Here is a 24984-nt window from a genome sequence, read left to right as displayed (position 1 = left end):
TACACTCACCGGCCACTTTATTACTTCATATTCCTACGAACGTACACTCAAAACGGCTACGGTAAGCCCTTGCTGTCGGCGAGTACTCATCCCCTCCCTCAAATGAGACCCAATCTCTTATTCGGTTGCAAGATGATACTCAAGGCCCATCCTGCCCCCGTAACCCGTACGGCTTAGCAAGAGATACATGGGTGTCTGACGCGTGTATTACACAAAACTTGAGTACTTCCTTTATACTCCTTACAGACATAGCACAATATCCCTGGTCACTCCAATAAAGCCACTGTCCTGACAATAAATCACTCTTCTCTCTGAACCAAACTTTTTCAACACTCTCATCCTGACTTTCGGAGACCTTAGCTGTACGATGAAAATTATGTTTATCTGTGAACGTACAATCTCCAATTTTTAGCTCGGCTTCTGCCAACAATTTCTGTGCAATCGATCTCAGTGCAGAGACGGGCAAGTTCCATCCGTAAAAATAATTTAGCGGTGCATTACCCAACAACATATTTTGATTGGTTTTATCTCACCGGGTAATGCCGTTGATGGGACCTCTCCCGCCTCCTCTGACTGTCAATAGCCTTCTCTGTGGCCCTCGGATTGTAGGCGGACAGAGGGACAGTCGAAGTCCGTATCAGCCTACTTAGACAATAAAACTATATGACACTGGTTAGAAGACTCTAGCCTATCTGACTCAACTTACTTTTACTTTCCTGATTCAACTTGCTTTACCTTCCCTAATTCAACCTTACTTTCCTCTTTCATCTTTAGCTGCTCCGCCTGTTTCTTGTTGTGACCGTCTAATTGTCACCTCCGATTTCCATCCCCAAACCTTCCAATCTACCTTACGCGACCCTTTCCATAACTTCTTTATCTTACCAGCAGCATAATTTCCGAGCCTATCTTCTAGTATGCTAATCTGTCTCTGGCTAAAACTCCCGTTCAATGGAAAACCCAAAATCTCTGACATAGGCAATTGTTTGCATGTCCATCGACCATATTTTTCAATCGTTATCCCTCCGTGCCTGGAGGCAGCGGGTTCGCCTTACTGGCAGCTTTCCCCATTATCAGTATATCAATTAGTATAGCAACTTTTTCAGGTATTTTAGCGACAATAGGTGAGTTTTATTCACGTGTCTCCACACTGGTCTTTATGCGTTTCATGCAAATTCTAACTATTAGGTATACCAAAAACTGTGTGTCCTCCACACATTGACTGTCCCCAACACTTCTTCTCGATGAATGTGCTCTACCCGGTTTTCGTGACTACTGCACAACCAACAATCATTAACCAGCCTGTCAGCCCTCAGCGAGAATTTTATGTAGATTCAACTGCAGACCTACGCCCAGCTAGGATTTTTCAACTGCCGACCTGGTCCAACCAGGATTTTACAAACAGCCGACCTAGCCCGGCTAGGATTTTTCAACTGCCGACCTGGTCCAACCATGATTTTACAAACAGCCGACCTAGCCCGGCTAGGATTTTTGCTACCACCCAGTCCTACCCGAGGCCTAGGATTTTTAATTCACAAATATAGTGGTCTCACCTTTTCCGAGTTCAATGTCTTTTTTGGAATGGCTGTGCCTGAGAATTCCGTCCCTCTCCTTTCAGGCGGCTTTCTCTCAACCTTTGCGTTCTGAACTTTCAAAGGGAGGATTTCTGCTCCAGAGACAAGAGCCCAACATCAGCCCAGTGTAAATCCGAGGGTCTGTTTAGCGCAAGTCTGAAGAGGCGATTCTTAGGGTTGTCTTTTATAGAGATGAAACCACAAATGGTAGGAACCACAGAGGCTATCACTGGCAAACTTGTGCTTACGTGAGAGGTGGCAGGAGAGAAAGAACAATGGGGAGACTTTCTTATTGATCAATCGGCGTTCAATATTTCACACCTATCCACCCTCCTGTCGGCAAGACGTGTCTGTACCTTTATTCTCGCTCTCCCCCACCACTCCCTCCAAAACCACCGCTATCCATATGATAATCATACGGCGTTACTCAGAACAATGGCTATAGAACTTTACAGGTGTGGCAAGAGAAAATGTAATCACAGTATTTACACAAGTTGTGTCAGTCATATGAAAGTGTATATCCTTCAAACAGTTCTATCAATGTATTTTCCATAATAGTATTCAGACCCCTTCACTTTTTCCACATTTTGTTGTCTTCTAGACTCAATGTAAAATGGATTAAATTAAAAGAATTTGTCATCAATCCACACACAATACCCCAGAATGACAAAGCGAAAACACATTTTTAGTAATATCAGTAAATGTATTAAAATTGAAATACAGAAATACCTCATGTACATAAGTATTCAGACCTTTGCTATGACACTCTTAAAATGAGCTAAAATGCTTCTGAATGGCTTCTGGAGCCTCAACTTAGGTGAAACACACGGCAATCAAATCCCATGCCTCCACACCTGCAAGTACTGTAGCACACTCAATATTTTAGTCACAGGATCCTTTCAGAGTGAGATAGGAGACAGGTCTGGCATTTCACAGTCTTCTTTGAGTCGTGCGCTTCCGAGAGTTATCATCAGCTATCATATCATTCATGTCCCAGTACATATCGTTTCCGTACAGTGCTAACCAACAGACAGAAATTAAGAATGCTCTTTTGCTATAGCTGGACTCCCAAATATCATTGGCGCTGTAGACTGCACCCACATACACATCAAAACGGCCTCTCCAGATCCATTCCCATTCCTCAACCATAAGCTGTACCACTTCATTAATGTCCAAATAATATCAGATGCAAACTGCCACCTTCTGAATATCATGGCCCGTTGGCCAGGGGGAGGACACGACTCCTTTGTGCTGCAGAACAGCTCAGTGGGGATGCGTCTAGCCCAAGGAGCTGGTGGAGATGGGTGGCTGATTGGTAAGTGATTTGTAATTATGGAAATTACTATCCAGTTTAAACTTTATAAAAACTCAACTTTATAAAAATTTAACATAGGTGACCGAACTTATGCCCTCATGGCTCATGGCTCATGACCCCACTTGCAAACCCCCAGACCAGACAGGAGCATTCTTACAACCACCAACATGCACGCACTGGCTCCGTGGTAGAGTGCCCAATTGGAGTGCTGAAGGCCAGGTGGATGTGCCTTGATTCCGCTGGTGGGAAGCTTCTATACACCCCGGAGAAAGCTTGTCTAATTACAATGGCCTGTTGTACGCTGCACAATGTGGCCATGAGATGTGGCGTGCCACTTCCAGATCAGATACCCCCTGTGGAGGAAATGCCAGACGACCCAGTGGATGCACCTTATGGTGATGGCATCATCATGCAGCAGCAGTTAATTGACCGCTGATTAGGTAGGCTAGCATATGGTTTTGTATACCTGTGGGCCTGTAAAGCCCTTTGAGACTGTAAACAGTGATATTGGGCTTTAAATAAACTTGAACTTTAAATGGTGGTGAATAACAAATAAGGAAGTCCACACAAGCCAGTTGCAGTGTCACATTTTATTTGGACTTGCTGTTGAGTGTTTCATTAATCCTTTCAAGGTTTTCGGTTATATTATTTAACACAGAAGTCAATGAAATTAAAGTTGTGGAAATATCTTGTAATGTTGAGAGAATCTGTTCTTGATTTTGCAGGACCACATCAGAGACAACTTGAGTCAGAGAGAAAATGTGGCAAGGGCGTTCAGGTTCTGCAGTTTGTTGATGATGCACTTGCTTGGCCTTGTTCTGAAAAGAAAAGAAAAAAATATTTGAATGCAGACGTTTGAGTGTTAATTTAAATAACAGCAAAGAAGCCTATAGACTACCACAGGTAGAAAAAAATGTTATATGTATAAATAAATTTTAAGGCGTTTATACTGTAGATCTCCAACATGAACATGCAAAATGTACGTTCAGCAACTGGTGTGTTTGTAAATGCATCGCTGGCGGGGGCTTGAGTCCCTGATGTGCCTGGCAATAGATCACTGTCTGTGTCGGGGGCTTCAGAAACTGATGCACCTGGAGCGGCATCGCTGTCAAGTAGAGTGTCTGACTGGACACCTGTCAGTGCCACCTCTCCAATTATTTCTTATTCTAAGTCTTCTTGCGAGACCGCCACCTCCTCCTGTCCTGCTCCAGTTGTCATCATGGAGCCGTTGGCCTGGGCAATGGGTTTTTTTGCTTCCATTTTCATGTCAAACCATTTTCTTTTAATTTCAGTTACTGTGCGTCCCTCTGCTGACACGATATTTACAGCATCACAAATGTTGTGCCATTGCTGGGGTTTTGATTTTCCTGTAACTCCAGTACTGACACTCTGGAAAATCACATGTTTACTTTGTTAAAGTTTATTTAACAGTACGTCGATTTCACTACTGCTGAAGTTCTTACAGCCTTTTTTTGGTGGCATCTCTCCAATTCTTGAGCATGTGCCAGAGTATTTACACACGGCACAGCACCTGCCCTTATATAGTGTTTAGAGGGCGTTACCTATGCTAATAACAAACAATCGGCCATGCGCCTCTAATGTATGATCAAGTGGGATTCATCATTCAGCACACCTGGGTAAGAGCAGATTTGGATGGTTAAGAACTTTTGGTGCATCTGGAGTTGACTTCTTATTTTTTTCTCTTAACAGACAATTAAGAGAAAATATAAGAGACATTGAAGAGAATGTTGCCCACTGTCTTCAAAAGGCAACTGAAGAGTTTCAAGAATGTCACTATGACATTAGTCAAGAAGCACCAACATTACATGGAAACTTTCAGCCAGGATAGACTAACTATAGGTCCAGGGAAGATGTCAAGGCTCAGTGACATGAGCGAAGGTGCACAAAGGTGCTGTCAGTCAAATGGGTGAAGCACCAAGGTACAGAGTATCGTCTTAACTTGATCGTATGTTTTGAAATAGCCATTGACATGCCAATGTTTTACAAAATCAAGGTTATTGTTGTGAAAGAGGATACAGTTTTATTGGTTGGCACAGCCCTCGATACTCTTTGTTTTGACAACCATTACCATGCATTTAAAGTTGTTTTGAAGCAAAGTCGGCCATGCAAGGCATTTCATGTTAATGACATTATGTACTAAAACCATTTGATTTGCATGTGTCATATGGAGCAAATGATTAATTTTAGTATATTGTTCCTTACTGTAACTTGAGAACATTATAAATCAAGTATGACCATTAGAACAGTTTCAAGGGCTGAAATGTTCAATCTCCCTTATTCAGTGATCATATACATTGCAGCAATGTCCAAGGAATGTTTTTTTCCCTCCTGTATTGAGATATTGTGTATATATGGCAGCATTGTCTAACTAACTGGAGATCATTTTGTTATACATTGCATATGCTTTGGTTTTTTTTGCCTCACTTAGAAAGTGGATTTTCATACTGTTCTGTAAAGATGACCCAAAAGTGACTATATGGAAACATTTATTCCATGTTGAAACTGTTTTGATCTAATTTATTTGCATTTATTAGAAATTGCAGGTAATTTGAAACCATACAAGACATTCCATTTACACAGGACAGAGTAAATAGTTTTGACACTGAATAGAGTAAACACAAATTAACACTATTAGGAGTAACTCTAGATGATAGTGTCAGATTTTGAATTTAACGTTATATCTACGTTATCTATTTTCTATTTTTCGCAGATCTATGAGCAACATTGGACTACTATTTTGTAATATTGTTTTTCCATTCAACTCTTTACAGCTGAGGACCTAACACCGGTGAATTAAACCAAACAAAATACAACTCACACATCCAGGTGAATTAAACCAAACAAATCACAACTCACACATCCAGGTGAATTAAACCAAACAAATCACAACTCACACATCCAGGTAATTCCTCGCAATCTTGACATTGCCCTCCTTGCCTTGCGAAGACTGTAGGATTGCCTCCATGGAGAGGGTCAAGTTATTGATCTATAGTATGGATCTATAGTTATTGGGTCCAGTTATTGCAGAAGGTATAGAGTCGCATTAAGATGCAGGAAACTTTGTATTGATGGATTTTTGTACAATAAAGTAGACCAGGGGACAAAGAAGCGGAGGAAAACGGGAGAATATAGATAAACCAATAATTTCAAATAAATAAATACATGTATAAATAATAGCAAAGAGAACTTGCAAACGCAAAGTGAAAACTAACTTCTCAAAAAGGGGAGAAAGCGATGACTGATTTAACAAAAGGTGGCAATTATTGCAAAATAATGTTAACACCGTAATTAAACACACTATCAAGGAGAGTCAGATTTACCGACACCGGTACACACTACCACCGTAGTAAAAGAACGCTATAGCAGAACACGGTAGGTTGCTGAATGGGCCACTGGCACCATCTGTGAGTTCCTCCCAGCCTTTTATAGTCCACTCTTGACGATCAGGTGAGAACAGGTGAGCGCACCTATGCCATCACCATGGCAATAGGAAGAGAAAGAGCGGTAACCTGGGAAGACGCACAGGGAACAACAAAAACACACACACACACTACAGCCATAACAGCTTACAAGTGCAAAAGGGTCAAGGCGCGAAGATTCAAATTTGCAGTGTCAGATTTGAGAGGTTGTGAGCACCGACTTGTGGTTGTACTGCAAAACTGAATTCAAGTTCTGTGAATGCAATTCATAACATACAACTTCAGATTTTTATTTTACAAGTTTTCACATCGAGGCTGTGGGCAGATTTCAAAATCCAAGTTCTCAAGTTGAGTCTGCGAGTGCAAATTTCAAGATACAAGTGCAAATATTTATTGTATAAGTTCTCAAATCGAATCTACAACCTCTCGAGTTTTGACTCAAATCTACCTTCATATCCAGCCAACCTTTTGGTAAAGGATGCAATGATAGTTTTAATACCCATCACCTGTGACAAAGCGAAGGACGCGATGATTAATGGCATCCATGGGTTTAAGAATAGTGGCTGCTGCATCTTGGTAGATTATATCACTATAATCTAGCACTGGCATGAAGGTTGACTGTACAATCTACTTTATGGTATTCAGGGAAAAGCAATATCTATTCCTATAAAAGAAGCCTATGTTAAATCTTAGCTTTTTAACAAGCTCCATTGTATGTTGTCTAAACATCAACTCTTTGTCTAACCAAATTCCCAGGTATTTTTAAGCGGGGACATGCGCAATGTGGGCACCACCCAATGTAGATATGCATAAATCATCAGATAAATGTTTTTGTGATTTGGAAAATCATATAAAGTGCCCTGTGTAAGTAATGGGACAGTGAAGCATTTTTTTTATATTTTGGCTTTGCACTCCAAAGGTTTGGATTTGAAATCAAATAATAACTATTCAGTTAAGGTAGAGATTCTCGGCTTTTATTTCATGGTATTCGTGTACATATTGGTTTCACCTTGCATAATCCCCCTATTTCAGGGTACCCAAAAGTGATGGGACAATTGGCTTGACAGGTGTTTCTGGTACATTAGATGTGTTCCGTCACATCATTTGTGCAGTCATAAGAGAGCTCTCAATGTCTAGTATTGATTCTAGGCTTTGCGTTTGCCTTTGGAGTCTGCTATGGGTATCTGTAAACATGGGGACCAAAGAGACATTTATAAAAGTCAGGAAAGCCAGTAGTCTAGTAGGCTAAGGAAGACTTCTACAGTGGGTGACTGAAGAATGCTCACCATGATTAAGAAAAAAAACAAAACAACTGTCCCACAGATCAGGAACCCTCTCCAGGAGTTAGGCGTGAATGTATCAGAGACTCCAATCCACAGAAGACTTCACCAGCAGAATTACAGAGAGGCTACACTGCAAGGTGTAAATCACTAGTTATCCACAAAAACAGGATGGCCAGGTTATGGTTTGCTAAAGAGTACTCAAAAGAGCCTGCAGGGTTCTGGAAAAAGGTCTTGTGGAAAGATGAGACAAAGATTAACATGCACCAGGGTGATGGAAAGAGTAAAGTGTGGAGAAAAAAAGGAAATGCAGAATATCCACAGTATACCACCTCATCTGTGAAATATGGTGGAGGGGGTGTTATGGTTTGGGCATGTATGACATCCACTGGAACAGGCTCACTTGTCTCCATTGATTTTACGGTAATTAAAAGCTCCGTCCAGGGTAGCCCAGGCCTATGTTTTATGCCTGATGGTGGCCATGTCCTGGGTCTAATTAATTAAACAATCCTTAAGGTCTGGAAGTTGTGAAAGGCAATGTCATTTATCATCTGCCTCATGTTTAATGGAGTGTGGCCTACTGCAGAGTCTCTCATTAAGAGTGAGAAACTCAGCTGTCGCTTCCAAGGCCTCACCACAGCTCATCAAGGCCACGGTGGCTTAATACAGACAGATGTCTCTACCAAGACCATCTCCTCTGCCCTGCAGATGTAGGATGGAGTGGTCATTCTATTACAATACTACAGGCAGTATTTTCAGCCGGTGCAAAACAGACTCAAGTCCAAACTCAGGCGTATTGGCAATTTGTGTGTTTTTGTAAAAAAATAAAATAATAATAGAGGTATAGAAGATATAGACAGAGCAAATAACTGAACCTCCCCTGCCTATACACATAGTGCCCTGCGTAAGTAATTGTTGTCATTTTTAAGTGGTGAAACCGATATGTACACAAATACCATGTTTGATTTCAAAACCAAACTTTTAGAGTATAAGCCAAAATAAGAAAAGATGCTTTACTGTCCCATTACTAACGCATGGCATTGTAGCTAACCCATGTATTCTATTCAATGACGTGATGTGTGAAAATCGAGAGACAAACAAATTAGTGCAGTCTGTGATCAGATTTTCCCTCTCGCCTCCATGGATGTGAGCAGCAGCGTGACATGAGGAACATGGAGCTGTTCATTGCCTTGCGTTTCCCACCCCTGCAGTGCTGCAGAGGCATGGCTCATTGGCGTCTCCTCTGCTAGGCAGAGAAAATCCATGAGGCCCTGCAGCGATGCCCCTGCTGGAATATCAGAGCATCTGTCCCCTGCAGAGCTCCACTCTCAAACAGAGCAAACCCAGATTTCCCCAGCACTAGGATTTTTTCAAAGGCAGAACCAATGCTTAGGGAATATATTACCATTTAATCCTAAACCCATCTGGAGGTGCAACACCTGGGAGGGTGTTTTTCGATGGTTCTCCCCACTCCAGGAGGAAAGCTGCAGCGCTATCTCTCTAACGAGGGATCCCTTCAGTTATAATGTGACTATTTAATCCTTATAACTCAATGTCATCACACATGCGAACCTAAGTTAAAGTCCTTGTCTATTCTCTCATATCCTGTGTTCTTAGGTTCGACACAGCTTTTGTTATTTTTCCAAAGTCCTTGCCTGTTCTTACGTATTGAATTCCAAGTGAAGTGGCCTATTGCATTTCATCTTCATTCCCTCGTCTGGTCTCCTCTCTGCTCCTGGGTCCTACACTACACATTCTTACACCTGATCCGTGGGACAGTTGTTTTGGGGCTTTTCTTAATTATGGAGAGCAATCTTCAGTCATCCACTGTGGAAATCTTTCTTGGCCTACCAGCCCGTTTGCGATTGCTGACCTCACCAGTGCTTTTGTTTCTTTTTAATGATGTTCCAAACTGTTGATTTTGGCAAGGGGGACTATGCATAGGGGGACTATGCATAAAAAGTGTTGTAATTTCTGAATGGTGAAACCAATATGTAAACAAATACCATCAAATAAAAACTGAGAATCACTACTTTAACCTCATAGTAATTGTTTGATTTAATCCAAACTTTTGGAGTGTAGAGCCAAAAGAAGAAAAAATGCTTCACAGGCCCATTACTTATGCAGGGCACTGTATATTTGCTTTGTTTTGTTTAAAAAATATTTATATATATATATAAATATATAGTCTTTTATTTTATGCAGTTTGAGATTATTCTTGTATAATGAAAAGCGATTTATAAATGTAATCAATTATTATTATTATTATTATTATTATTATTATTATTATTATTATTATTATTATTATTATTAAGGAGGAATAAAGCGATTCTTGTCAATATTTACAGAATTCAACAGACCCTCCTGGATGTTTTCAGTTGTAGAGCTTGTTGTGCTGACGGTCCCATGGTTGGGTCTCTCCTGGGTAGAGAGTAAGCTGTGTTCATCTCCAGTTGTGCAGAGCTGGTCACTCATCCCGGAAGTTTTAGAATAACAGAGTTCACAGTAACAAGCATATTATTGGCTCTCATACAAAGGCAGTCATAAGCTCCACTGAACTTTCCTCCTACCAATATTTTCACTTTCCCTCCCTCTTCCTCCCAATCCTCTTCTCCTCTTGTATCCCTTCCCACCCCTCAGCTTCTGTGGAGATGTGAACTCAGTGTTCCTTCCCTCAGGAGTCTGCACCATATGCTCCTCTCTCCTCCATACCTTCAGCACCCTGCCTCTCTCTGCAATAGGATTCATATTTCACAGCTGGCTCCACAACAATTTTTCTTACTAATGAATCAGGGGTGGAATGAAAGTTTTCGCCTCAGAACAATACATATTAAAGTGTTTCTCTTGCAAATACTCCAATACTGCCACACATCTCTCTTTCTCTCAGTCTTACTCTCCCTCCTTATCTCCTCATCTATCCCTTCCATCTCATCTGCTGCACCATCTGTGCAGCTGTGATACGCAGAGCCCTTGTCACTCCTGTGCTCTATTTCACTCCCCTGCCTTCTCTTCCCTCCAGACACTCTATCTCTCCCTTCTCCAATTATGGCCTCCCCTGTCCCTGTGTTTGACTGAATAGTTTGTGTCCCATGGGGAGCTCTCATGCAGTCAGTCTCAGTTTGTGCAGATCACTCAGACGCTTGCATCACACTGTGTACTGCCATCACCCAGCAGCCATGTGAGCCATAATACAGCACTCTATTTGTCTCTTTGACTGACATAATGACATTGAAATCATGAATGTGCCACATGCTCACTGGAAAATAAGGTATATACTAACCACACACACAGAAAGCCCACTGCTGCCTCACAGTGGTTTAAAGAGGCAACACCCAGAGATGCTGAGGTTGGCCAACTTTACCATGCAGCTCTTCAAATCAGATCCATAAAATTGAGCAATATTCTGTTTACTTCCACTGAAGGTTCTTCAGCTTAGATTAAATTGGATTTTTGAATTTCCTTTTGAGCACTAGATACTGTATATGACTGATTCCTAAGAGTTGAGATTAGAAAAAGATCCTAATATCTGGAGAGTGCCAAATCAATATTCCTAATCCATCTCATAGCTCTAAAATGCCTGCAGTTGTCCTGCCAGTTAAGAGGTCAGGGAGTAATCCTTACTTTCCAAGCAATTTAGCGGCAAAGCCAGGGACAAAACACATTTTTACTTCATGATTAGGGAAATATGTGTGGACCAAAATCTGAATGATCCTGTGGTATAAATTACTGGGCTAGAACAGATTTAAGTGAGTCATAGGATTCTGTTTGCTGAAAAAGCGTCTCCCTTTCTTGATCCATCATCACACGATAGATACCTAGCATTCCTGCTGATCCTTACAGTTGGGCAGCATGGATCTGGGCAACGAGGGAAGATTATCCCTGCAGAGCAGAGCGGGGCTCTTACCGCATGGGGACTCTGTAGGTAATGAGAAGACTTTGTGATGTGTGCTGCAGGACCCAAGGGGGCCTGAGTGAGGGAGTGCTAATGAAGCACAGCCTTCAGTCCAAAGACATATTTCCATTTATATTTCCCTTTATACCCAGCAAGCTCTCAAATAAGGATTCACAGATTTGTGCATTCCTTCTTCATTGCGCAAATTAGCTAAAGAAATTGACTGTATGCACTTACAGTATGTATTTGAAGAAGCTGTATAATAATGTAGGTTGAGGGTGGGGACTTGAGGGGTTATGGACTAACTGACCAGGGGATTATGTAATGGGTTGTGCAATGTGAATGGGAATGTGCAATAACTGAATAGTATAATGATTGATTTGATGTATTGGATATCTGCATTTTTTTTAATGATGACTGATGTATAGATGATTCACTTACTTTAGACAAGTGTACTTGTCTTTGGATAAAAGCGTCTGCTAAATGCCAAAAATGTAAATGTAATGTATTTGATGGTTGTGCATATGGATGTAATGTTCTTGTGGAATGTGCTTATGTGTTTATGTGTCTGTAACAAAGTCCGTTTATACACAGAGGCAGACGCAGTATCACGATAAGGGAATTGGTCCCGTTTATTCATAAAGTACTCCGTGGAACTGTTTGGGCTTTCCAGCCTCGTCAAAAGGTCTCTCTCTCCCGTCTCAGCTCTCGGCTCTCCTCGCCTCGCCTTTTCCAGCTTAGCTCGCCTACTGAAATGGCAGAAGCACACACATCTTAAACATTCGCCGACGAGACTTAATTCGCAGCAGGTGTGCAACAAAAGTCTCGCCGACACAACCCCGGCCACGGTCCTGTAGCTCCCTCTACAGGCCGAACGCTGCATGTCCCCCCACGGTGTCTTTGTGTATTTATGTTGATGTTGATGTGTCATTGTTCATTTACAATGTACTTTTTTACAACTGGTTGGAGCGTGTGAAGCGAAACACATTTTTGGCAAGCAGACATTAAAGTACATTCTAATCTAATCTAATCTAAATTGCAGCTGTGGTGACTATTTTGCACCAGGCTAAAGGACATAAGGAAAACTGGTGGGAGTGCATGTAAAATGTGTAGCTAAAGACATGAGCATATAAATGAAGGCTGGTGTTAAAGGGGTCTTGGAAACTGGAGAGAAATAAAAGGTTTATGATTTATTATTGTCACAGAATCAGACCTTGTGATCATGATCCATGATTAATCTTTAAAAGCAAGTTGTTCTAAACACTTAGGGGTGCCCTCTCTGGCAAGTCCAGGACTAAATCACACTTTCAAGGGAGAAGATGCTTTTTGGTCTTGGACTAGAAGTAGCCTTTGTGCAGCAACAAGCAAAATTGATACACCCTGATTTTCAATGGCCAAGAAAGATTTTTTTTTATTTTCAGTGACCAATATACACTCACCGGCCACTTTATTAGGTACACCTATTCAACTGCTCGTTAACGCAAATATCTAATGGTGTGGGGGATATTTTCTTGGCACACTTTGGGCACCTTAGTACTAATTGAGCATTGTTTAAACGCCACAGCCTACCTGAGTATTGTTGCTGAACATGTCCATCCCTTTATGACCACAGTATACCCATCTTCTGATGGCTACTTCCAGCAGGATAACGCGCTATGTCACAAAGCTCACATCATCTCAAACTGGTTTCTTGAACATGACAATGAGTTCACTGTACTCCAATGGCCTCCAGTCACCAGATCTCAATCCAATAGAGCAACTTTGGGATGTGTTGGAACGGGAGATTCGCATCATGGATGTGCAGCTGACAAATCTGCAGCAATGATGCTATCATGTCAATATGGACCAAAATCTCTGAGGAATGTTTCCAGCACCTTGTTGAATCTATGCCACAAAGAATTAAGGCAGTTCTGAAGGCAAAAGGGGGTCCAACCCGGTACAAGCAAGGTGTACCTTAAAAAGTGGCCAGTGAGTGTATTTGCCAACTTTATACTGAACTGAACAAATCACTGTCTGCTGGTTTGGGCTAACTGCAAACTCAGTCATCAAAATTGCCTATAAAAAAAGAATACATGGGCAACAGTGATTCCTAGTGTGTATGCATTGGCAGTGGCAACCTCTCACAACCAGACACAAAGCAATTCTGACCTTTGCATCCACAACGGCATAGTGTTTGGCAGTGCAGCACTTGTCACTGCTGTTTTTACAATTCATATTCCTCTTACTCCAAGGCAAGTTCTTGCTCTAATAATTTTTCTTCACCTACTGTAGGACTTCGACCCAACACTCTTCAGCTGCCAGCTTACTTTGACAGAATGAAGCCTGATCAGTTTTCTTAAAGGATAAAGCAAGTGTTATGAAAAGGAGTGAGTTCTACTTGTGAATGCAGCCAGACTGTAAAAGCTCCCTGGCAATCTGTACAATCAACACTGCCATTGTCTGTGGGTGCCTCTAGAAAGGTAAGAGAGGTGACGCTGTGGTGGACAGGGACCGAAAAGCAACAGCTTATCATAAGGACACTATCGTTGGGCCTGCATGAGCTGCTGTTCCTATTGGCTTTTGCCTTATAGAGTTCGCACAGTCAGTCAATTCTATGCATTCTTGCTAAGGAGCAGTGTTGCAGTGTAGCACTTGCTTGCATTATCCTCTGGGCCACCAGGCAAGATGGCATTTCTATTTGACGACGTTAATAGAAATGCAAAGTTATTCATAACCTCCCATCTTCTGACCTTTTGAATATTTATACCTACTTAATTTCTTGCCTGACCTCCTCTTTACATGGTGATTACAAAGAAAGAAAGATAACCACCAAGAGCAAAAGCACATCAGCATTCATTTTTATCGTTGTTTTTCTCACAAATATAAAGCCATTAAAATACATAATTTATGATCTTACTAAATTACATTTCAAACCCCCTCTACCCTATCTGTGCTTTAAGAGTAATTTATTGTAAGAGAGATGTTTTATTATTGTCCACAAAGTAATTGTCGAAAACATTGTCTTACTTTGAGGCATTTGAACATCTAACAATTGATCCTCATATCCATGTATCCATCATACAACTTAGATTAATAACAGTGTTCATAGTGACTATACACATCCGTTTGTTTATGCCTCGCAATATACAATTTCATAACAATATCATTCACAATATCATTCACAGTTTCACCCAATTTGCCCTTCAAATAGGCAGAAGTTATATAGTAGAAGTTATTAATTTAGCAAAAACAGGCACATTAGATATGACTAGATATGATTAAAGAAATCACTATATGCTCTCACATGAATAGTTTTGTATTCAACTTGCAGTTTGTATGCAAATGCAAGGACGCACTCGGAGCTGAGCTGCAGTACAGAAAACTCAATAATTGGATAAAGTGAATTACTGTTTGTAACGTCAGTTCAATATCAGCAACCATGATAATCCTCTGATCCGAGCAGTACAAATCATTTACAGGCAACGTAGTGTGGGAAACAGTTTGCTCAAAAAATCTTCATCTCTTGACTGTACAGTTCAAAAATCATCATTCTCCAAGTAGAAATATTAACACCCATCAAAACACCCATTAACACCCATCAAAAGAGTTCTTGAATGTCAGTGATCCTGTTCTATTTTATAAAAAATTTGATCTAGAAATGCTTTTGTGAGGAGAGAAAAAATATGTTGTAGTAGGTTTTTGCAGAAATCTTTGATTGAGGGCTCAAGGCAAGATTATAGCCGAGGATTAGAGGTGCAGGAAGAGGTGTGATGGAAGAAGATGTCAAGTTGTAGTCTGTTTCATTTCATTGGTAAAACATGAGGGATGAGCAGAGCAGGGACAGAATGAGACCCGCAGACACAGCATTACTTCCTGAGGTGAGTTGCTCCCCAAATTGGTCCAGGAGTTGCAGGGCAACCCCATTGGTCCAGCCGAAGCCCAACTACAATAAAGCACACAAGTCAATTCACAAAGAGAACTGAGTTATAAAGATAAAATTATTGACATCATTGATTCCAACACATTTGGAAATGTTTGGGATTGGTAGAGCATACAGTTTACAACTTGTATCCTGTTCATATGACCAATAAACTTTGACTTGACCTGTACTTCATACTCTCCTCCTCCACCAGGTTTGCCATCTCCGTTAACATCATACTGCCAAAGAGAGAAAATAAATGATTGTGAGCTTTAAACTAACAGCTGAAGTTTATACACAAGTAAAGTGGCTTATTACATATATATATTATATATGACATATATTAGCGATATAAACTGTGGTAGAGTTGTTTAACAGTGTAAGCATGGGGGGTGGAATCCTAAGTGAAGTCAACTTCTCTCCCTCCAAGTGAATTCTGACTTCAGGTGCTCAATTCAATTTTGTCAGATGCGCGGGGCGGATCTTCACTTAAAAAATAATACTTGTGTACAGTCCATTATATGTGCCCTATGCAGTCTAAATGGGGCACTGTTAGCTGTATGGCCACAGTAAAATGACATCAACCGTTTGTATGACACTGTTCATGGTTGAATCTCAATGATTAATATTCTAGAAGTGCTGGTGAATAGATTGGTACTCAAAGTCAAGCACAATATGTAAATTATAATGATCAAAATTATTTTTTGGAAATTGTATATACTTTCTGTACGTAATATTTCTTTATTTCATGAAAAATGATAACATATTGTGATACTTCTCTCAAGTGCTGACGTCATATGGTAGGGCCTACACCAGCCAGGGCACACGCAGAAAATGTGTGATAGAATTGATAGAAACAGCTGCAACTAGTAGGCTACACTACATTATATGAGATGTTCTCAACAACGGTTCTAACTTGTTACTGCAAGATGGTAATGTAGCCTAATAAAAATTCTGCGATGACGAAGGAGTGATTGTAATGTCTTGATGTTTCTAACGACATGCACATCTTTAGAATAGAAAGTGATAGGCTATTATCAGATTCATAACCAGGCTTAGAACTGAGACGTTTTTATGAGCGGACATCGACTGACCTAATAATCTTGTCAATCGATGGCTGATGGAAGCAGGTCTGGCTTGAAGCCATTGGCAAAATTGAGGATATTTGGACCATAACCTGGATTACTTCGCATGATGAAGATCGGGTAAGGCTTGTTTTTTATGCAACTTTCTACATTGTAGCCTAACCTTTACCATTCTCTCTTTGGATAGATCAAACACTTAGCGCTGTCGGCCATCTGAAGATACAGGTAAGCAAAGCTTCCATACTATTTAGCCTATGCTACTTACAATGTAACTATTACCATTCTCTACTGATTGACATTAGTTTGATCCAATGCACACTATAGGCCTATTCGGTTACAGGACTTGATTTATAACTAGGATTCTGTAGCAAAAGTAGGGTATTACTTTACATGGAAACTTACTTTACTTGTTATTTGGGCAATTAACTTTTAGACATCACAGCTTCAGAACACAAAAATAATAAATGTTATCTTATTCATAACAAGGCTTGATATAACGAGGGACAGGTCATTAGCAGACATCATGAGTTGAGATCAACAATCTTGTCAATCGTGGCTAGTGATGGAAGATAATATAGAAGGCCTATTTGGCTATTTAAAAATCTTTAAATAGCCAAGGTTGTAGGTTGCTAATTTACTTCAAATGATGATATTTAGTGGATTAGGCAAGGCATAGGCAAGGCTTTCTATAAGTATAATGCAACTTTTACCATTCTCTGGCGATCGATATGTTTTGCATCAAAGAGTGTTAATTAATTTCTCAAATCATGACAATTTGAGTCAACTTTGCATGCAGTACTCAAGTTTCTCACAGTACCTAACTCCTATGATTAGGCTACTTTGAGAATAAAATCAAATGTAGTAGACAAGTTGATGATGAAATAACATGAAATATCATGGCCATATTGAAACTAATGGCTTGGCACATTTTCAACAGCTAGGCAGATTAGGAGCTTCACATAAAGAATAATAAAAAAAAAATATTTGAACAGAATCGGAACAAATGACACTACAGGTATACAATATGGCAATGTTGGCAATGACTAAATATCAGAATAACGAAATGACGATCGAGGCTACCCATTAACCTTACTGCAGTGCATGTGTTTTAGCCTTGGTTAAAGAAAAGACAACTTCTATAGCGAGTATTGTTTTATCAGCTGAAGAATGTGCTATGTCTCTCTGTTGCTGACATTGATGGTTGCGGGCTGAGGCGCGTTCTCGTGTGCTTCTCATCTTGGTAACCCAGTGTGCCTGCTCGATCGACAGGGACCTGCCCGGGGCTGCGTTAGGCTCACACGTTCTTCTCGCGTTGTTCTAGATGAGAGCGAATACTGAGCACGTTCTGTGGGTGGACAGACCGAAAGGTAGCGGATCTACGATCCGTTGGCGGATTAGCGACACAAACTACTACTATTGAAATTAATCGGGTGACATCAGACTTTGTGTCCATTCTTTTAGAGTCGTTGCTCAAACTACACAAACAATTTTCATACTTTGACGGTGTCGTGTCAGATAGTGTTCTCTTATCAGAGTGTTCCCGATCTGACAGAAAGTATGTTTTTAAGAGTAATCTAATGAAAATGATTGTAAATTAACAACAATTGTGGTTTACACGTATGACACTTGATCCTCCAAAGCAGTTTCATGATGACTGATAACATGAAAATTAATGTTTTATTACTAAACTTTTGCAATTATGATTAATTACTACTTCAGTCATGATTGTCAATCATGTTATACACATTTTGTTATTATTATAACAGATGCACTTTAGAAAATGATGTATCCAAAATATGCATATTTTTCATTTATTCATCTGTAAGACATTGTTTATGCTTATAGATATATTATTGATTGCATCTGTAATCTTATATCATTCAAGTCAAAAACTTTAATTCATTCCTGTGTTAAATTGACAAATTGCCATTATGTCAATTCATTAAATAATGAATGTTAAAACGTTATAAAAAAAGATGCATGAAAACACTTGCAATGGTGACTTGTAAGTAAGCCATCATCAATTAAGTTTTGCCTTAGATAGCGCTTAAAACCACAATTAATAGAGGGGGAACACTATCTGACAAGGTTAACACATACAGACACGACACCAGTACCTCCCATATACTGAGATAAGTGGTTGCATAGTCAGAGTTAGGATGCAAACAACTCTAATTCAAATAAACTGTGTGTAGTGAGCTTGAGTTATGCAGGGGCAAGTAAAAGGATTTCCCCCAGGACGAATATGTTGTTATTGTATGTCAAGTCACACTCAAATACTTGGAAACTTCTCAATCACCTTCTCAAACATGGCCTCGTACTTGACATATGCCAACCAGTTAGTTCTTATCCACTTCTGAGCCAAATCAAAAGCCATTTCTTTAGCATTTTCTGAGGGCAGTTTTGACAGACCTAAAAAAAAGACAGGTTAGAGTATAAAACATAAGTCACCAATAAACAGTAAATAGGACACTTTCTATAATTCACTGCCTTTTAATATCTCAGCCTTTCTGTATAGTGCTCATAAAAACCAATGTCAATAAAAAAAATGTTTTAAATAGCTGAATAAATTATTGAATGCATTTCTCTATGAGCAGCCTTGTAATAGGGGCACTGCGGCAGTGGAGGCCTACCACTGATGAGCATGTGCTGTAGAGGTGACCAGGCGTTGGGGTAGTCCCACTGCTGCCCACTCTTCTTCAGCGAAGTTGGGACACCATTGAGATACTGAAGAGCACCACTCTCCTAGGTACAGGCAGGGAACAGAGGACAGGGTAGAGTAAAGCACATACAGTAAGTGACCATCAGCCTTTAGGGAAACAGACTTCATGGTAATGGTGCACACCACATCTTACTCTTACTGTGAAGTATGTAATCTCTTAGTGAAAACAAGTTCTTACTCAAATTGGTCACATTGTGATGTTCAAATAGCTGCACAAACAATGGAAATATATGTAGATAATACAGTGGGTGAAATAATTATTTGATCCCCTGCTGATTTTGTACTTTTATTTTTAACAAATAGACACAGAATATCAACAAAAAAAGTCCAGAAAAACATATTATATAAAGTTATAAATTAATTTGCATTTGATCGAACGAAATAAGTATTTGATCCCCAAGCAAAACATGACTTAGTTCTTGGTGGAGAAACCCTTGTTGGCAAGCACAGAAGTCAGATGTTTCTTGTAGTTGGTCACCAGGTTTGCACACATCTCAGAAGGGATTTTGGTCCACTCCTCTTTACAGATCCTCTCCAAATCCTGAAGGTTTCAAGGCTTTTGCTTGGCAACTCGAAGCTTCAGCTCCCTCCGCAAATTTTCTATAGGATTAAGGTCTGGAGACTAGCTCGGCCACTCCATGACCTTAGTGTGCTTCTTCTTGAGCCACTCCTTTGTTGCCTTGGCCGTATGTTTTGGGTCATTGTCATGCTGGAAGACCCATCCACGACCCATCCTCAGTGCTCTGGCTGAGGGAAGTAGGTTCTCGTCCAAGATCTTACGGTACATGGCCCCGTCCATTGGCCCCTCAATGCGGTGAAGTCGTCCTGTACCCTTAGCAGAGAAACAACCCCAAAGCATAATGTTTCCACCTCCGTGTTTGACAGTGGGGATGGTGTTCTTGGCATTGTAGCATTCAGCATTTCTCTCCCTCCAAACACGACGAGTCAAATTTATGCCAAAGAGTTCAATTTTGGTCTCATCTGACCACATTACCTTCTCCCAAGCCTTCTCTGAATCATTTAAGTGTTCATTGGCAAACTTCAGATGGGCCTGTACATGTGCCTTCTTGAGCAGGGGGACCTTGCGGGCACTGCAGGATTTCAATCCGTTACGGTGTAGTGTATTACCAATGGTTTTCTTGGTGACTGTGGTCCCAGCTGCCTTGAGATCATTACCAAGCTCCTCCCGTGTAGTTCTGGGCTGATCCCTCACCCTTCTCATGATCATCCTTACCCCACGAGGCGAGATCTTGCATGGAGCTCCAGGCCGAGGGCGATTGATGGTTATTTTGTATTTCTTCCATTTCTAATAATTGCACCAACAGTTGTCTCCTTCTCACCAAGCTTCTTGCTGATGGTCTTGTAGCCCATTCCAGCCTTGTGCAGGTCTACAACTCTTACCCTGATGTCCTTTGAATGTTCTTTGGTCTTGCCCATGGTGGTGGAGAGGTTGGAATGGAAGAGATTGATTCTAATGACAGGTGTCTTTTATACCCATAACAAGCAGAGATTAGGAGTACTTTCCTAAAGTGACAGGACTAATCTGTGTGCCTCATGGGCATATAACCGGTCTGTATGAGCCAGAATTCTTGCTGGTTTGTAGGGGATCAAATACTTATTTCCTTCGATCAAATGCAAATGAATTTATAACTTTATATAATGTGTTTTTTCTGGACTTCTTTGTTGATAATCTGTCTCTATTTGTTAAAATAAAAGTACCATAAAAATTATAGACTGCTCATTTCTTTGTAATCGGGCAAACTAACAAAATCAGCAGGGGATCAAATAATTATTTCCCCCACTGTATATAAGTAACATCAATGTGTGTGTATCCCTGGTGTGAAACAGGACAATGACCATACAGAGGGATGGCCGGGGTTACGCTAACCTTCAAGTATAGCAGTGCCTTTTCTCCCATAGCAAGCTGTGAGTAGCACTCTGCCCAAATGGGTGCCATGTTGGAGGGGTAAAATGCAGAGTGAGAGGAGTTAGTCATCAGGTTATAGTCAAACCAGGCACCCCTCTCAGCGTCCCATAGCACAGTCTCCACGGCCTCCATCCTCACTGCTACAGCTTGGTCATACCGTGCAGCAGCCTCGGCATTACCTGACAGAACAAAAATACATCAGAATAGAAAGACCTCCTTTTGAACTCTAACCTGTCTTTTTTTTAGGTCTGTCAAAACTGCCCTCAGAAAATGCTAAAGAAATGGCTTTTGATTTGGCTCAGAAGTGGATAAGAACTAACTGGTTGAACTAACTGGTTGGTATATGTCAAGTACGAGGCCATGTTTGAGAAGGTGATTGAGAAGTTTCCAAGTATTTGAGTCAAAGGTTGTGACCACATCTACTCCAAATAAATAGAATTTAGTTGAGTAGAATATTCCAATATCAGTTGAGTGTTAACAAAGCTAGATTTAAACCTAAACTTCCAAATGGTACACCAAAGATGGCAACCATTACCCCACTAAGGATGTTTTTGAATTCTACTTTAATTCCATGATTATCTGCTCTCTCCTCACCCACGATCCTGTGGAATGAAGCAAGTGTCCTCTCGTTGCGACACAGCAGAGCGTTGAGATCGGTGGGGAGAATTTGACTGGTCCGGGTCTCTCGAAGTGTCCCATTGTTGTGGCCCAGACTGTCCACATACCAGCGGGATGAGAAGTCCCACCCAGACTCTGCACCTGCCTTCAGATCCGTCCACAGTCTCTCTTGAGCATCTGTGTACAGTGAGGATGAAGTTAGAGTGACCAGCCTCACAGCTATTGTCAAATATACAGCACATTCACCATCAGAACTCTAAGCTAAGCTAAGGGGAAGAAAATTACCTTCTTTAAGATCAGCAGCCAGCTCAAGATCATCTGTGTAAGACTCAGGTCTGGAGGCAAGTAACCATAATCAATCACACAATCAAATCATTCAGCTTCAGTTAATTATTGGAATTGGATGAGGAGGTGCTTCATACCTGGGAAGGCCGACCTGGACATCATATCGGTTCAAAACATGCTTTGTCCCACTCACTTCAATGGAGACAGATCTATTCTTCATCCAAAAGAGGTACTCCTTCTCCAAAGCTGGCAAAGCAGTCCTACACAATTCAAGTTTTTAATTGACCAGATAATCACAACTACCATTCAGGAACTAAACTATTGTCATACACCATTGTTGATGGAGGTGAAGCCCATACCTGAGGAAATCTATATCCTTGGTGGCCTGATAGTAACTCTCAACCATGAGAGAGAGGAAGGGGGGTTGACTGCGCCGCTCATAGTAAATTCGTCCTCCATTTGGAACGAAACCATATCTGTACAGGTGATGACCGGATAAAATGTAGGTGAAGATTTTTAAAGAGGCGGAAATCTTCCAGTAACTCTACTTGATTGCCAAGCACACAAATCATAGGTTTGCTGAATGGCTTAATATTCAAAGTTAGTCTGCATAACCTGAAACAGTCTGCTTTGGCAACGTTGATTGGCAATGACAGGCTCTTGGAGAGACGAGCAGCCATGGCTCACCTGTTGACGAGGTAGACGAAGTTTTGGATCATACCGAGGGCTGTGTCTGTCATCTCAGACAGGAGGAGCCCGTTGATTACCCAGTAGGAGTCCCTGAGAAGCACAGAGAGAGCATATTACGTCACAGTCTGCATGCCCCACAGAGGTACTCCAGCACTAAGACCTCTGCCAGAGGTGGTCTGGGTGTGACCTGTCTAAGCACTGACCTGTGAGACTCCACTTAGACTGCAGAAGATTATGGCAGCATCACTCACCAGTAATACAGCTCCCTGAAGCGCCCCCCTGGCACAATGATAGGGTGTGGGGTGTAGATTTGTGAGTACAGCTCTGGGTGGTCTTTTACATCAGTGCAGATCTGTGCAGAGTCTTCCATTTGGATTTACATTTCTAAAGACTTGATTGACAAATACTTAGGTGCCAGTACTTTAATACTGAGATACACAGGAAACAAACAATTAAACATCTACAGTATAACAATATAGCTGCGAGTAGCCTCAAGCATTTCTCACAAATGTTTTATAGCAAGTTTAAAGACTTGCCAAAGTATGACTACTGACTGATCCAAGAAACGGTAGAAGTATGTTGTCACCTTTCGCCCAAGAGACTGCCACAGATGATGCAGCTTTTCTGCCCAGCTGCGCAGTTTTGTGTCTGCTACTTTGTTCAGAAACTGTGGCCTGCATATAGAACCAAGACAAAACAGCAAAGCATCATTGACAGAGCAATGTACTCTACAGTACATCATCAGTGACATTTTACAGTCTTTTCAGCAACAGCTGTCTGGATCAATAAGAATGTTTGAATCTCACTTATCATGCCAGTCTGGTGGAGACCATGGCTCAAATTCATTCCCTGGTTCTTCAAAGAACATTTTGAGGAACTCTTTCAGTTTGGAGGGCTGAACAGTCATGTTTGGGGCCTCATTTGTAAGATTGTGAAATGCTGATAGGACAATGTCTGCAAATAGGGTGTAATGGGAGATTGAATCAGACCGCAATACATGAAGCTTACACTGGAACCAAAAACAGGGACACATTCACCAACTAGACTCACCAGGTTTTGCTTTCAATTTCATATCCACAAAGTACTTGTCATCATCAAACAGTTTGGCTGTTTGTACCTGTCTTAGGATATCCCCTGCACAGTATATTTCACTGAAGGGTAACAAATGAAATAAGTTGAGAAGGTTACAGGAGAATGAAAGTTCCACCTACTTGAAATACATTTCATCACACTACATCACCTGAACATCATGGTGATTTCAGGAGAGGCTAATGGAGGTAAAATCAAAGGATGGGCTTGTTGTAATGCATGGAATGGAATAAGGAATAGTTTCAAACAAACCGACATTCCTCATTCCATTTCATGCATTACAATGTCCTCCTCATTTCTCCTCCACCAGCCTATCCTACAATCACCATGTGGAATGTTCAGGGGGTGTAGGGTGATTGGACTCTTATCTTTGTGGTAGAAGTACCAATCGGCAGAGACAATTATATTTACTAAGGTCAATTATATGCATGAGTCAATACATTGAAATCACCATAACCCCAAATAATGCAATACAATTGTGCAAATTAAGTACACTTAATATGTCTTAGGTCAATATGAAAGTTAACCATTAGCTAGCTGAGCAAATAGGCAATAAATCAACCCAATAAAATAATAAAAGTTCAATATTCAAGGTCTCTAGAAATTAGTTAAAGCTTAATTAAATATGGTATAACAAAACGTAACAAAATCCTTACTTGTGTCTAAAACATTAATGTGTGAAATTAAAAATTCAATTTGAGTCATCAATCTACTTCCCAAAAGTTTTCTAAATTAAGGAGCATGGCGAAATAATTCTGCCCAAAATATATACCAGTCAAAGTAGAAAACCATTAATGAACCAAACATAATCTTACCTGTTGCAAGGCGGTGGTAAGGCACACTTGAAAAAAGGGCAGAGTAACACAACTACGTAGGTCCATAACCTCAAAAAGCTCATTATTGCTATCAATGTACAATGTACAAAGTGAGGAGCAGTCGAGAGTTTATCTAGAATTATTTCCAGGTCCAAGTTCAAATTTTGACCACGTGATTTTCCTGTTACTTATTCTCTATGAGGATAGCTAGGTATGAAGATTTCATTCTCCAATCATGGCTGGCCAGCATCTGAATATCGTGAAATGAATTGAGATTATACAAGTTACCCTTACATGTTATGAAGAAATATGTACACAGACTAATCATAATGCCATCTAGTGACCAGTGAAACTGTC

The 24984-nt window shown here is 40.7% G+C and overlaps 1 protein-coding gene across 1 annotated transcript; it reads right to left on the bottom strand.

Annotated features, from left to right (window-relative positions):
• Positions 1 to 14416: 14416 nt before the first annotated feature.
• treh (trehalase (brush-border membrane glycoprotein)) lies at positions 14417 to 24710 on the bottom strand (the record flags this gene model as incomplete). Its single annotated transcript, XM_083694675.1, has 15 exons — positions 14417 to 15420; positions 15582 to 15635; positions 18781 to 18893; positions 19115 to 19226; positions 21092 to 21309; positions 21725 to 21925; positions 22034 to 22083; positions 22171 to 22293; positions 22393 to 22509; positions 22721 to 22813; positions 22975 to 23075; positions 23310 to 23397; positions 23530 to 23677; positions 23774 to 23874; positions 24628 to 24710. The coding sequence occupies 15 exons, from the start codon at positions 24708 to 24710 to the stop codon at positions 15283 to 15285; spliced, it is 1740 nt and encodes a 579-aa protein (XP_083550801.1). The 3' UTR covers positions 14417 to 15282.
• Between the last annotated feature and the right edge of the window lie 274 nt (positions 24711 to 24984).

This window comes from Argentina silus (genome assembly GCF_951799395.1).
Source record: "Argentina silus genome assembly, chromosome: X".
NCBI lineage: Eukaryota > Metazoa > Chordata > Actinopteri > Argentiniformes > Argentinidae > Argentina > Argentina silus.
The sequence above is the reverse complement of the archived record's forward strand: the minus strand, read 5'-3'. Positions and strand labels throughout refer to the sequence as shown.